Here is a 13,166-nt window from a genome sequence, read left to right as displayed (position 1 = left end):
GTGCCTCTCGTCTTGCCGTCGAGCACCTGGTGTTTTAGTTGTAGCATTGCGTCTTGCGTGGACAGATGTGGGCGGAATCCTATGATGGATGGGGGATGATGATGATGGATGAAATAAAGAAACGATAAATTAATGGAAATGAAAGGGGACGCAAAAACAACTTGCCGCAGGTGGGGAACGATCCCACAACCTTCGCATCACCATGCGATAACCATGCAAGATAACCAGCGATAACCGTGCAAGAAAACTTACCTCTACTGATCGTATCATCATTTCTGAAACTTGACTGGTGTTCGCCGACACAGAGATACACGCACGCTGTTTGCTGCGATAAGCCGCATACAGAAAACACACGCGCCGAGTGCGGCGATCGCATACTTTTCATTTCGGCGCACAATGATCATGCATCACACTATACGCTCGCGCTGCCCATCGTCGCAAGCCGCCCCGCACGCCAGCGGTCGTGCGAAAAAATGCACATGTCGCACACTTGTGCACAAATTTGGGTTTACACTGTGTACACAGTTAACCGTACATAGTGTAAACCGAAATTTGCGCACAAGTGTTCGATACGTGCAATTTTTCGCACGACGGCAGACGTGTGGTGCAGCTTGCGACGATGGGCAGCGCGAGCGTACACCGTCCCTTACAGAATGTGCGTGTATGTGATGGTATCTGCGTTTGTAATGCACATGCGAAAAACAGCAGAAAAGACACGAAGTAGGCGACTTCATCACTCCCGACCATCGTGTAAACACAACCCTGCAGTTGGTCACTCCAGAGGTCAGGAAGGGCGCAGCGGTTTGCTGCGTTCGATGACCATATTCGTGGGTGCTCTTGCGATGATCACAAAAAAAGAAAAAAACTGCCGCTGCAGCCTAGGATGCTAGGATTCGTTTCACTTCGAGGAAGCGCCATTTTAGCCGTAAGGACGTCACACCTTTTCGATAAGCCAATGAGCGGGCAGAGATGCGATTCCCGCATAAGACAAACGTTCAGCCCGGCCATGAACGGCGGGCCGCACATGACCGCTTGCGGCTCTGGTGCGGCTCAAGTGTCAATCGGCCTTAACGGGCTCGCGGAAACGTAGCGATTTATTTTTATTGCGACAGCAATTATACAGACTCCCGAAGCGCATTTCTGCCGTCACCGTAATGTTCTATATTGTCGCGAAAAGTGTATAGCGCGGACCTCCTTGCTTACTTTCGGGGAATTTTGTGGGCTCCTCGACGCGGGTGCAACCTTTGTATCCCAAATAACCGCGACGGCGCCGCGGGCAGGTACTGACCGCCCGGCCGCTGCGCCTGACGTCACACGTGCACCTGACGCGTCTTCGTCCCACGCTCGGCTGTCAAAAGCCAATTAGTTATGGTCCGAGTGCTTTTGTGTACGGAGTGTTGACGCGACCATTTCTTGACCCCTTGAACTCTGACGCTCATAGGATGATGTCGGCTTGCCTGATTGGTCGGGGTAACAAAATACCTCATTGGTGGAGAAAAGTGTCTCTTGGATGCTGTGTAAACTTATTTAAGGAGTAGTTCGAGTAGTTTTGAGTGAGCAAGTAGACAGCAGCAGACACGGCGCAACTTCACCAGGGGAGACCAGGCCGGTCAGGCAGGCCGACGACGACGGGTATGACATCGTTCTGTTTGTAAATATTTTTATGCAGTGTTAACTTAAAGTAAATCTCAACTGAATAAACTTAGGTATTGAAATGCTACTCTCGTCGTCGTACCTGCGGATTTGGACTGACCCCTGCCAAAGCTCATCCCCATTCATCTTCGTCTCCCTGGTGAGCTGATGCGTCAAGTATCTAACGGCTGCGTTACTTCGCTACAAAGTGGTGGAGTGTGCTGGGTACCGAAGTCCACGCTCTAATATCGTGGGCCGTGGCAACAAACCTCAGGAACCTAGCTCTAACAGCTCGACTATGACGGACCCCCTACTGTTTTCACTACCATGTCCACCCCTCAAGCGGAACCTTTCATCGGACCGCCAGTATTTAAAGGCACACCAGAAGAGTCAATATCCGAGTGGCTGCTTTGCTACGAATACGTAGCCTCCCTCAACAGCTGGGATGAAGGGACGAAGGTAAAATTTTTATATTTGGCATTAGAGGGCAATGCAAAAAAGTGGCACACCACGCAAATTTTAACGGGTGCCCCTAATACATGGAAAGAGTGGACGACGCTCTTAAAAACGTCTTTCACAAGTCGCCACTCAGTCGAGATCGCATATTTGGGGCTCCAAAACCGAACGCAGCTGCCATCAGAATCTCCCGATGATTATTACTATGACGTTGTGCAGCTGTGCGCGAGAGCCAATCCATCTATGACGGAAGAGGAGCGGATGCGGCACCTCGTGCGCGGATTGCGTCCGGACGTGCTGGAAAAAATTCTTATTGCAAACCCGGACAGCTGCTCTGCTTTCCTCGAAATTTTACGCCGAATTGATTGGGCAGCTTTTTTGATGGTGCGTGCGTCGCAACCAGAAGCGACCGGCACCTATTTCTCTGCCGGCCAGCAGTCGTGCTACCCATTCGCCTCGGCACCTGCCGCCGGAGTGACACCCGCTGGAGCAACAGTGCAGCAGCCTCCAACATGTCTCGCCACCTGCGCTGCAGCAGAGCGTCACTGCCCGCTAGAGGCCACCGACCGCGACAGGGACTTGAGGGCGATCGCGGACTCTATAGCCTCATTATTCGACCGCCTGTTAGCTATTGAAGAAGATGTACGTCGCCCTGCAATGCCCTGCCCAGCGAGAAGTTCCTGTGACGACGACGAGCGACCACGCTGCCAGCTATGCGACCGCATCGGCCACATCGCACCCCAGTGCCGGCAACTGTTCCGCGAAAACGGACCCCAATGGAACGAGCAGCGCGGCGGTCGGGATGTGCAGCCTGGACGACCAAGCGTAGGGGACCCGCCCGGCCGACCATTTGGCAGTTTGGCGAAAAGTCAGCCCCTCGCATCGCCTTTCCGAGAGAATGGGACCGACGCAGAGCTACGGCAGCGCTCTAACTTTGAGCAGAGCAACTCCGGCTTGCTTTCCCGACTTCCCCATGATTCCGCACCAGCAAGCGAAGAAAATCCATTACCGTTGCTCGTGCTGGATCATGTGGACATCGGCGAAAAGCAGAGAGAGGATTCATGGATGCGAGAAGTAATACAGCACCTAGAGCAGCCGAGTACGCCCGTTGCCAGAAAAACGAAAAGAACGGCACGGAGCTTTCGCTTGATCGGCGGTGTGTTGTATAGAAGAGCGAAAGGCTTTCAAGACGGTCGCACGGCACTTGTTGTCCCAGGGTGTTTGAGGTCGGAGGTGTTACGGCACTGTCATGTCGATAGCTCGGCGGGCCACCTCGACGTCAGGCGCACCTGGGGGAAAGTTCGCCGCCGTTACTTCTGGCCAAAGATGTTTTGCCATGTTAACAAGTATGTCCTGTCCTGCTCTGACTGCCAGAAACAGCCACTCGCCCCCAGAAAGCCAGCCAGTATCGCCTACTTTGTGACCTCCAAAAATGAGCCGCTACTTCAGGTAGGCCAAGGAACCCAACGCGGAACCCAGAACGCCAAGAAAGTGGCCCACCGAATGGAGCCTCCTCAGATGTTGGTGAACCAAACCGGCAACAAACGCAACGCTTTTAATGCTGCGCGGTTAGAACCGTGCAACGTCAGACAGTGCTCGGATGATGACGACGCAGACAGCGAATCTGATAACGAACGTCCAAAGAAAAAGAAAATGTGTTGTGTTCCTCGCGTGGTGCATCAATGTAGTTCGCGTGGTGATCGGAGGCATGCCGCGTGTGATCGTGTGTGTGAGACGTGGACTAGTGATCGTGGACGACAAGACAAAAACCCGGACGGGATTGAACTTTACCCCAATTGGAGTACATTTAACTGGAGGACATTCCACAACGAGGCCGATCCGAGAACTATCACTGCTTACGACACGGACACTGATGTGTATCACAGCGCAAGCGAATAATCTTCCTTGTTAATTTTATTGTGTAGCGCGCGATTGAACTTTGATGTTTCTTGTCTTGTGCATCGTGTTTCCATTTTGTTAAAACTTGTTTGTTGTTTGTTTTGTTTTATGTGATGTTAAAGCTTCCTTACGGATACTTCAGTCTATTATATGAATCCCTAAATGTACGTGTTTAATTTGTAAGTGTTTAATTTGTTAATTTGGTTTTGTAGTAATGCTTTTAACGAGTGGGACACTCTTTTTCGTAGGGGGGAGGTGTCGCGAAAAGTGTATAGCGCGGACCTCCTTGCTTACTTTCGGGGAATTTTGTGGGCTCCTCGACGCGGGTGCAACCTTTGTATCCCAAATAACCGCGACGGCGCCGCGGGCAGGTACTGACCGCCCGGCCGCTGCGCCTGACGTCACACGTGCACCTGACGCGTCTTCGTCCCACGCTCGGCTGTCAAAAGCCAATTAGTTATGGTCCGAGTGCTTTTGTGTACGGAGTGTTGACGCGACCATTTCTTGACCCCTTGAACTCTGACGCTCATAGGATGATGTCGGCTTGCCTGATTGGTCGGGGTAACAAAATACCTCATTGGTGGAGAAAAGTGTCTCTTGGATGCTGTGTAAACTTATTTAAGGAGTAGTTCGAGTAGTTTTGAGTGAGCAAGTAGACAGCAGCAGACACGGCGCAACTTCACCAGGGGAGACCAGGCCGGTCAGGCAGGCCGACGACGACGGGTATGACATCGTTCTGTTTGTAAATATTTTTATGCAGTGTTAACTTAAAGTAAATCTCAACTGAATAAACTTAGGTATTGAAATGCTACTCTCGTCGTCGTACCTGCGGATTTGGACTGACCCCTGCCAAAGCTCATCCCCATTCATCTTCGTCTCCCTGGTGAGCTGATGCGTCAAGTATCTAACGGCTGCGTTACTTCGCTACAATATAAAGTCCCAGCACGATAATATAGTTGCCGCGTGCCGTATGCTGTATGTGCGAGTGAAACTTGCGAGGGTCACTGGACGAACGTGCATCCCACCTGCAAGGAGGGAAAACGGGGAGGAAGCGTCTTCCGTCGCCTGCGATGCACCAAGGGGAGGGGGTTGGACGTTAAATCCAGACCACATGTACGATTGCGTCCGCGCGCCGACGAATGCACAGACAGTGCGTCGAAACGCGCCGCAGTCTCTGTTGTCGCGCGTCGGCGGCTACGCAGCTACGGCGCGGAACACTCTCAGTGAAGAAGATTTATATCATGCAAGTGATTAACAGCTCTAAAAATATAACAATTACGTTTGCAGATCTCGAAGCATTTTGAAAAACTGTCAATAACAGAGTACGAACTGGCATCTTCCAAGGAGTCTATGAGTAACGCCAGTGAGCGCGCGTTGTCGCACGTCCTTGTGGATGCACACCGCCATTCCTCGCGAGGCGCTGCAGGCGCAAGGCGAGTAGGCGCGAGCTTGCGCGCGTCCGCAAGCGTACGTGTGGTCTGGCCTTTACTCAGGCGGCTGCTGCGTACGGCGCGATCTTATCTTGAAATCGACCTGCGAGGCGGACAAAAATGCGCCGATAACTGGTCGCTTCGTGTGCGCTGTGCTTGAGGCGCTCAGTTGGCGCTCGAGGTGGCACGCTGCCGCGCCTGAACGTCATCGAGTGTCTGTCTGCGCGCGTGACGCCGGGCTTGTTATTTCGTTTAGTCAATGAATGTTTACAAGTTTACACGGCCGGTAAAATTACTATCCTTACTTCGTATAGCTGCCCACTAATTTGCTATCGCAATCGATGCTTCCCCTTTCGGCCAATACTGGGACTTAGTTACATAGTACAGTTTACATTAGAGGATGTGTGTATGTATGTATGTATGTATGTATGTATGTATGTATGTATGTATGTATGTATGTATGTATGTATGTATGTATGTATTTGGACCATCGTCAGCTGCACTTCGCTCCTGGACAACACTTTGTAGTGTAGTGAATGCGGTTTAAATCTTGGATCCGAGACCTAAAAGAGGTGCGACGTAATGCAAACGCATTTCTATCGCATTTATCGCTAAATAACCACTGATTTTTTTCAGTGTTCTGCGAAATGCGGAGAGAGTTTAAGGGGTTCGTGAAAGCAGGGCGCTTTTTTTGTGTGTTTTTTTTCTCTGTGCCAGTGCTCTCTAAAACGCAGAGAAAAAATCTGCGAAATGGTCACTTGTATGTGACCATTGTATGTGACATACATACATACATACATACATACATACATACATACATACATACATGCATACATACATACATACATACATTATGTCTTGTTGTTTTCTAAGTAGACACTTTTATGGCGTGCTGTCTCTGAGGGAACAGGGGCAAGAAACGTTTGTGTTACCAGGCCTGAAGCCCGAGTTCGCCTAGTTATGAAAAGAGGTTGCAGACGTTAGGAAAACCGCCAAGCTCTTTCTGGCCTCCTTATCGCGGCTTATTTGGCCTATAAGCACGAACTATGTGTCTAGAAAGATTTTAGTGTCATGTTTATTGCACCTATAAATGCCCGTGTTGATGTTGGTGCATTTTCCCGTATTTTACTTGAGCCACACTATGTGGATAATGTCAGTAACCGCGGGGGAAATTGTCTGAAAGCATTGCCACAAAGCCGCTGGTAATCTGGCATTACCAGCTTTGAAACATTCCCGACGCGCGCCGTGGAGAATTAATGCTCGTGCGCAGTCTTTTCGGACGTTGAGGAAAGGTTTTCCACAGTCCCTAAAGGAACTGTTGCTTTAATGGAACTGTTGCTGGAACAGTTAGTTGAAAACTTCATTCAACATGCCTCGGACAAAAATCACTGGTTTTCTATACTGAATTTAGTGTCCAAAGTCCGGAAAACATTCCGCAATTTTAAAGGGCGTTGGAATATTGAACATTAAGAAATACTAGTATGTGCCTCCAACTACGGTGGATACTTAGCCTTCCTTTTCTGCATACAAATTAATACTCAATGAGGAAAGGCCCAACATGAAACCCAAAAGTTTTGAGATAGTTACTGTCACTGCTTTCACAACTTTTCCGGTTGTGTCTTGTGAGAGTAGATTTTATATAAAACTTCCGACCTACGCTACTTTCATGACTGCGTTTTATCAAGAAAATAAAAGAATTTCGCAAAGAGGCATTCAGTAGGCTGTCTTTTTTTAGAAAATCATGGGGGTCATCATCTGGTGCCCAGTGGAAGTTCTTATTTATTGTAGCTATAGACGCCTACCAAACAGTATTTGGTATACGCCTTAAGTGACATATTTGGTGCCCGCTATAGACTCCTCAAACAGCATCCTTTAGCGCCTCTGCCTCCTGTCTCTGGACTATGATAAAGGTATCCACTGAAACAACAGTGTACTTGAAATCCTGTACGCTGGCACCATCAAAAAGCTTCGTGTTTTTAGACGAAAAATAATTACCCGTTTTAGTCAAGCGACAGATTCTTCAACACATCCACTAAAGCTAATCAAAATTCAGTATCGAATAACGACGGCGAGCGATAAATGCAGTCAACAACTAAATTCTTATTATCATGCGAAAAATGTGGTTCGTAAGGTTCAGTCCACATAGATTAATATTTCCTACAATTTAGTGCTAAATCTTGTCTCCTATGATATTGTAGACATGATGATATCAAGAGATCTATATCACCATGAGTACTGTCACCCGGATGACAATATGCAGAAACGAATGAAGGAAACCTGAATGGGACTGTCACTTTCACATAGCCACTTTTCAGAAACTCAGATGATAGATAAATGGTGACCAATGGACTCAATCAAATTGCGCATCTAACGTCGAGGAAGGCGCCTTGCTGCAGCCGCCTCGGTGGCGCATGTCAGGACCCGATTTCATTGCTTGGCAGAACTCGACTAGAAAAGCAATGGTCATTCCGCGACTGTTTGTTACAATCAAAGCCGTAGTTTCATCGGGACCCGCGCTGCGTGGTTCTCTTGACTGGATCCGAACACGTGGGCCACATACGTAGAGAAGCTGCATTCAAGGTAGGCATGTCACACTGCGGGAAGTAAAAAATAGATTAAAACAAATACAAGCGTCCTCAAGACAAAAATTACGACATTAATCAGACACTGCGGTCTATAGCCGTTTGATTAAACCAGACGGAATTCGCCAATTTGAGCTCACTGAATTCGTGGAGGTCGTGTATGTCTAGCAGGTGCGCCAGACATTATGATGTACGTACAAGACCAATTCGGTCGCTCCAGGAGCAATTACTGCCACTTAGTGGGCCTGTATAACTCAACGAGACAAATAAAAATGTACAATCACTCGTAGATGGGCATTGCCACCAACCTGAATATTTAGATAAATAAAACTTGATTTAGCGCTATAAACGGAACGGCTGGTTTTTAACCAAAATGAGCTCGTTTGAAGGCTACAACAGATATCACGAATAAAATTCTCGGATACGCTGTTGTTGGCACACGTGAAACGACATGTGCTTAACCTGTGAACGACCTAGCTTGAACGTGCCAGCATGTTTTTATAAATGCTCCGCTGAAACACGTCCACCGCGGCGTGCTTCGTCACAAATGCCGCGCCAGAGCCGGCCTGCAGGTGGCGGCGGAAGCGCTTATCTGCCGCCGCAGCTGCCACGCGTCGCGCAGCTGCTTCCGGCGCGATGGACGACGACGCGTTCGCGGGAGACCTGGGCCTCGCCGAGCGGCGCGCCGAGCCCGAGCGGACGCCGCCACGGCCCGGTGAGAATGGCGCTGCGATGACCGCACTTGTTCATTGGGAGACCAACTTAAGTCAGCATAGTGCAAGCGAGATATCTGCGTCGCTTGCGCGATCACCCAGACTCGCGCGTCCCGTGTCAGCAGGTGCTCGGTTCCCACCGTCGGACACCTAACTCACTCGCAGGAAAGCCACGCTCGTTCCTTCGAGGCGTCGATCGTGGCACGGCGTCGCCGCATGTGCTTCCATCGAATGGGTGTCTCTCTCTTGCGCCGACGTTGCATGCGGTAAAAAGCTTTTACTTGTGACGCGCTTACAGGTTACGTCACGTGCGCCTTGTTTGCACTTTGTAAACAACCCGTATGCATGTCCTTCGCGACCTACTTTTCTCACCATAATGCATACCCGAGTGCGTTTCAGTAAATGTGCGTGAAATAAAAGAGCACTTTGCGTATACTCCGTGCCGGAGAGACTGCGAGCACCTGTGTTGCTCCAGCTGTGCGGCGTGGGCACGCAGGCTTTTTTGACGTAAACTCAGCGGCCCGAAAAGCTCAGCAAATGGCGGTAAAATGGCGCGCACATTAGCGTTATAACAATGCGTGATGTTTATGCCGTGTCGCGCACATAAGGCAGCGCTGTGTAAAGCTGCAGTGCACGCCAATAACCATTGTAGTTTGGTATTTTCTCTCGCGGTCAATTGCCTATCAATTTGCAATAAATGACGTATTTATTTGCAATGAAACAGTGGAGCAGACTTACCGAAATAATCGCTAATCAAAATAATTCTCTTCAAGCCGTCAATTTTCCATCACCTGAAAAACACTTGTTTTACTGCTGATGCGGTGTGTCCGTGTTGCTGTAATTATTATGACTGCTTCTGTCACTGTGTTCAGTGTAGTCCTTCGTTTAAAAACACCTTAGAGCCTTTTCGGTTAAATTCAATGTTCTTAGCAATTATTTTATCGAAAGTAGGCATATGTATTCAGTGGTTCTTATTATTATTTCTTCAGCAACCTCTTCAATGCTTTTACATCCCTCATAATGTACCAGCCGATGCGCTTAGTTGGTAATGATGGTTCTGCAAATCTGAGCTCTTCCTGATGGCATGTTCAACAACAGATAAAATGATTTTCCCATATAGCAAATGGTGTCAAGCTGGTACATTTTATGCTCTAGTGAAATCGTACTTGGAAAGCTGTCTACAGCGCTGCCATGGCCGCTGCTTTAATTAAGGCTTTCCGAGGATGTCGACGCTGCACTTATTTTGCTGCATTTCAATCGAGCATAGTTAACTCATTGGAGGATTGTAAAAGTGAAAATATTTTTGTGTTGCTTGCCAGGTCAGTGAACTATTTACCACATACCACACATGTTTTCGTGAATCCAGAAAAAAAAACTGAATATTTCATTTTATTTTATTACCTTAAAGACCTTTATTAAAAAAGGGTATGACATAAGGGCTGAGTGCATACGTTATACAGATACGTTAATAAACTATACACAATCAATACAGGCATTATGAAGTCGTAATATGAACATAAGTACTAAACAGGTTATGCATCTATATAGAGCAATAAAACAGATGTTAAGGCAGGTGATTATTTAAGCATCATGTAACCACGCAGACAACGAGGGACAAAGAACGAAACACACAAGACAGGCGCGGATGTCTTGTGTGTTTCCTTCTTTGTCCCTCGTTGTTTGCGCGGTTACATGATGCGTTCCAATATCGACCACCAACTAGCCCGCCTATCCCTGTTAAATAGGTTATTTAAGCGTCAGACCTTTGGCAGTTGATAGTAGGAATGTTCCTGGGAAGGCCATTCTAATCAGTGTAAACAAATAATGCTGGAAATGCATGAAGGGGCAGCATGACCAATGCGATTAGACGTGCGTGACAGAGCGATGGGAGTCCGATGAATAGCAGAAAGTTAGACTAGTAATGCGATGGGGAAGAGGTGGGAGGTGGCCTTTTAGTGACGTCACACATTTATACTGCACAACCAGGAGGAGTGGGTGATTGTGAAGTGCATTCATTGAGCATGTTTGGCATAGATACTAAATCGCACATTCGTGCTGTAGCGGTATGTAAGCGAGCAGTTTTGTGTGTGCTGGTGCATGCCGTACTTTACAAACCCAAAATTTGGTTGATAAATGAATGAGTGGGTGCCTAGACAAGCATTTAGAGGATACAACACCGAGATATTTAAACGAGCTTTCTAGTTTCACGTTGACGTCAGTAATTTTATAAGAAATGATAAGAGGACTCGGATATATGACGAGTAAAAGACGCGGCTTTACATTGAATAGGTTTAAGGGTCATTAGCATAGGCGTATCTACCGGGGGGGGGGGGGCACTTGCCCCCAATTCTCAAGACTGAGGGGGCAAAGTAGGTCATTCCCCACCCCCCCTTGAAACCCGGGAATATATGCGCTTAGAGTCCCAACCAAGATCACTCGGGTCTAAAGAAAGTGGCTTGAAGCCCTGATAAGGGGGGTCTGGTCCCTCCACCAGCTGAGCGTGGAGTTTCAGCCACAATGGTTCTTCAGCGCACTCATCACTGGTATTTATATAGCATACAGAGTCTGCGCGGTAACAGCTGGTAAATTTCCCCACCTCTGTAAGTCTGCAGTATTCTTTCAAGTCTTGATCTAGAGATTTATTCGGGCTAATTGGTCTGTCAATTGTGCAACTGAACCTCAATAGTGCAATTGAGGTTCCCAGAACTTTCAAGACTGCTTTCACTTATTTGGTCGTGAAAAGTGTTCTGAGGGGGCACCAAGCGCTCGCTGCCGGCGCTCTTCATCCCGTCAGCGTTGTGGCAGCGAATGCTCGTGGTGATCGAGTGAGGTGTGCCTGTACGTGCGTGAGAACATGCTCGTCATAGGTGTATCTACCGGTTCGGGGGGAGATATGCCACGCACAGACAGAATTGAAAATGAAAAGTAGCCCATTTATTTCCCCCCTCCTACGCGCACATACTTGGGAAAGTGGGCACTGTCGGCGGCACACTGCACAAAAATGCAACAACACCTGAGACCAAGTTTCCTCTCAGAATTGAGCTCACATGCGCACGATTTATTTATTCATCCCCTGTTTTCGGACCTCGCCACCATGTGCTGTAGCAAATCAAATTTCCTTTTATAATTTACCTGTATTTTATCATTGTTGCCATTTTGCGATTTTGACGCCATATTTAGTGACTTTTTTGGCTGTTTACTTAAAAGTTTGCTATTTAGCAATCAGTGACTTTTTTAGTGACCTGAATGAACACTTTGCGATATTTTACCCATTTTTATGTTAGAAAGATTGCTTGGGAAATGGCATTCATGAACGTGCTTTGATATTCAAAAGCCACATGTAAATGGCCCGAAACTCGCTGTACGATGCATATGCTCCGGGACCATGCTGAACCAACGGTTGCCTTCAGATTGGTAGCCTTCGCTTTGTGATTGTGCTTCACAGCACAGTGGTCACCCCAGCCTTGTCATTGTGGTCACAAAATTGAAGTTTCTTTATTATTTACAAAACCTACTTGAATGCGTTTAAACGCTGCGGGTTCAGCGGTGTCACTAAATCTATTCGTTTGGTAGACGCTTGGCAAGCTTGTCAGAGAGCTAATTTATCAAAGCCAAGAAGAATAACTTGCCTGTTGAGATTTAGAACACATCAGACGAATAAGGCATTTCGACTGCGTAAAAAAAGCCTACATATCGGAACGGCTTAGCTCGTTCACGCGCGACTGAACAAATCGATTCCATTTCTCACGCCTTTCGGACAAACCAGTAATTCACGGCGGCAGGTAGATCAAGTGCGAAAGCACGGCATGCACAAAGCTCGGGTCATTCTCTTGCTGACAGCATAGGGCCAAGCGCGTCCCACAGAATCTAGTTCTGCTACCGTAGAGAAGAACAATATATTTAGGGATAACATGCAGACTAAATGCATTTGCATGCTAAGAAAACTACGTTGCTTGTATTCTTTTGAATCGTGCTGTACTTGTAACCTTACAATCTGAAGATAATGAAAAACTTAAGCTGCCATAATCCAGTATGTAAATATTACAGGTGGGCGATCGAATATCGACTTTTTCAAATACGAATCGAATACGAATAGTAAGCATCGAATATCGAATAGACAAACGAATACGCACATATTTACATCAGGAATATTTGTTTCAGTATAAATAGGAACACGCTTGCACTGAATAGACAGTCAACTATCACGCACAACTATCACGTTTTAAACACAAGTTGACAACAGTCATGAAAAGAACTACATGAATCGCCGCTTGGAACCTTTAAGCCTGGTGGAAAACAAGCTTTCCAAGAATGACAGCTGTATTTGAAACTGGCCAACTTTTCAAAAGCTCGTAACAAATAGTTCTTGAAAAAATATCACAAGTTAGGGAAAAGGAAAATAAAGCGCTAAGGAGGCATTTGTGTGCGCTACACAGAATACAGAGCCTTTTACA

General features: G+C 47.5%; 1 protein-coding gene and 1 pseudogene across 1 annotated transcript in view; both read left to right on the top strand.

Annotated features, from left to right (window-relative positions):
- The first annotated feature begins 8,604 nt into the window (after nucleotides 1-8,604).
- LOC126545939 (coiled-coil domain-containing protein 125-like) overlaps nucleotides 8,605-13,166 on the top strand; it is a 324,642-nt gene continuing 320,080 nt past the window's right edge. The window contains exon 1 of the mRNA XM_072286061.1: nucleotides 8,605-8,714. Coding sequence (XP_072142162.1) covers nucleotides 8,636-8,714 — 79 coding nt within the window. The 5' untranslated portion in view covers nucleotides 8,605-8,635. The remainder of the gene's footprint in view (nucleotides 8,715-13,166) is intronic.
- Nucleotides 8,901-13,166, top strand: part of LOC129380393 (uncharacterized) — a 47,879-nt pseudogene continuing 43,613 nt past the window's right edge.

Source organism: Dermacentor andersoni, chromosome 1 (genome assembly GCF_023375885.2).
Source record: "Dermacentor andersoni chromosome 1, qqDerAnde1_hic_scaffold, whole genome shotgun sequence".
Classification (NCBI taxonomy): Eukaryota; Metazoa; Arthropoda; class Arachnida; order Ixodida; family Ixodidae; genus Dermacentor; species Dermacentor andersoni.
The sequence above is the reverse complement of the archived record's forward strand: the minus strand, read 5'-3'. Positions and strand labels throughout refer to the sequence as shown.